Source organism: Cebus imitator, unplaced genomic scaffold (assembly GCF_001604975.1).
Source record: "Cebus imitator isolate Cc_AM_T3 unplaced genomic scaffold, Cebus_imitator-1.0 Scaffold2599, whole genome shotgun sequence".
Classification (NCBI taxonomy): Eukaryota; Metazoa; Chordata; class Mammalia; order Primates; family Cebidae; genus Cebus; species Cebus imitator.
In genome coordinates, this window is record NW_016109914.1 from 1 (window position 1) to 1693 (window position 1693).

General features: G+C 44.8%; 1 protein-coding gene across 1 annotated transcript; it reads right to left on the minus strand.

Annotated features, from left to right (window-relative positions):
* Nucleotides 1-757: 757 nt before the first annotated feature.
* Nucleotides 758-1019, minus strand: LOC108299177 (small nuclear ribonucleoprotein G-like). The gene has a single exon (XM_037735972.1). The coding sequence runs from the start codon at nt 983-985 to the stop codon at nt 758-760; it is 228 nt and encodes a 75-aa protein (XP_037591900.1). The 5' UTR covers nt 986-1019.
* Between the last annotated feature and the right edge of the window lie 674 nt (nt 1020-1693).

A 1693-nucleotide genomic window follows, 5' to 3' on the forward strand; every position in this document is an offset into this window, starting at 1 on the left:
AAGATATTATGTGCATTGAAACCGAATCGTTTTCTGAGTGGAAAAAAAAAAAGATACTATGGGCCAACTCTGGGCACACTGCCTATGAATTCACCCTACTTTGCAAGGAGTAGTACGGTTAATAAAATTCTTTTTTTTTTTTTAAAGACAGAGTTTCACCATGTTGGTCAGGCTGATCTTGAACTCCCGACCTTAGGTGATCCGCCCGCCTTGGCCTCCCAGAGTCCTGGGATTACAGGCATGAGCCACCGCGCCCGGCCAATAAAATTCTTTAAAAAAGAAAAAGATGTTATGGAATCATGCTACATTATTTGTACGGCCCAGTGCAAAACGAAAATGCAAGGCTTCTCATTCAGATTTCAAGATGGCAGTAGCAGAGCATTAAACCAAGCACAGGGCCCTACTGAGCACAGGGCTCTGTGGCCTCACAGGTCTCCCCCCATGAAGCCAGCCCTGCTGGAAGGAGGAGATGCCTAACCTGAGTGTGAATAATGAGCGTGAGTGTCAGAGTGCCATGGGAAGCATGGTGAGCAAACACCCGGATGCGTGTGAGGACTGGGCAGCCCTGTGGGATTCCAAGAACCTCTCCTTTCCTCAGATCTGGGTCCTTTTTTAAAAATTTTTTTTGACTGTTACAAAAGTTTATTTAACAAAAAGTCTAATATGAAAATGTACGTGACCTAATTTTTACATCATAGTAAACAGGCCCTATGGAGAGAGGACATGGGTTTCTCCGCTGAACAGCCATTATTTATACTCATTCCAAGGCTTCTAATATGATGATACTATTTCCCCGTATTACCACCATTCCAATATTGTTCTGTTGTCTGCTAGTCACCATCTCCACACATTCATCTATCACAAGATTCATAAAGGGATCAAATCCCTGCAATATTCCTTGGACATGTCTGCCACCATTTAATTTCAATGATAACTTCTTGTCCATAAATTTTTTCAACTCGGGAGGGTGAGCTTTGCTCATCATGGCTACTCCGAGGGCACACAGAGGCCTTGGAACGGAATGCCAGAGCTGGGTCTTAATATCCGCCCAGTGGTTGATGTAATCCAGGCTTTGGGAATCATGCAAGATTGTCAGCTGTCCTTTTGTGGGAGAGGGTGGGGCTCGGATTTGGAGAACACAATCTTTTTTTTTTTTTTTTTTTTTTGACACAGAGTCTCCCTCTGTCACTCAGGTTGGAGTACAATGACAGGATCTCAGCTCACTTAAACCTCCGCCTCCTTAGTTCAGGTGATTCTCCTGCGTCAGCCTCCAGAGTAGCAGGGACTACTGACATGCACCACCACACCAGGCTAATTTTTGCATTTTTAGTAAAGACGGATTTCACAGTGTTTGGAAGCTCGAACTCCTGACCTCAAGTGATCCACCCGCCTCGGTCTCCCAAAGTGCTTGGATTATCGGCATGAACCACCTCGATCGATGAGAACACAGTCATTTTAATCTGACATTATATCTTTCCTACTCATTGGGAGTTAAAATATCCTGTCTTTTTTTTTTTTTTTTTTTTTTTTTTAAGACAGAGCCTGGCTGTGTCATCCAGGCTGGAATGCAGTGGCATGATCGTGGCACACTGCAGCCTCAAACTCCTGGGCTCAAGCAGTCCTCCCACCTCAGCCTTCTGAGTGTAGTAGCTGGGACTGCAGGCATGTGCCCCTACACCCTGCTAATTTACAT

What these genes read in the sequence shown, in the direction of transcription:
- LOC108299177 (XM_037735972.1), bottom strand. Translation starts at nt 985, where the DNA reads ATGATGAGCAAAGCTCACCCTCCCGAGTTGAAAAAATTTATGGACAAG.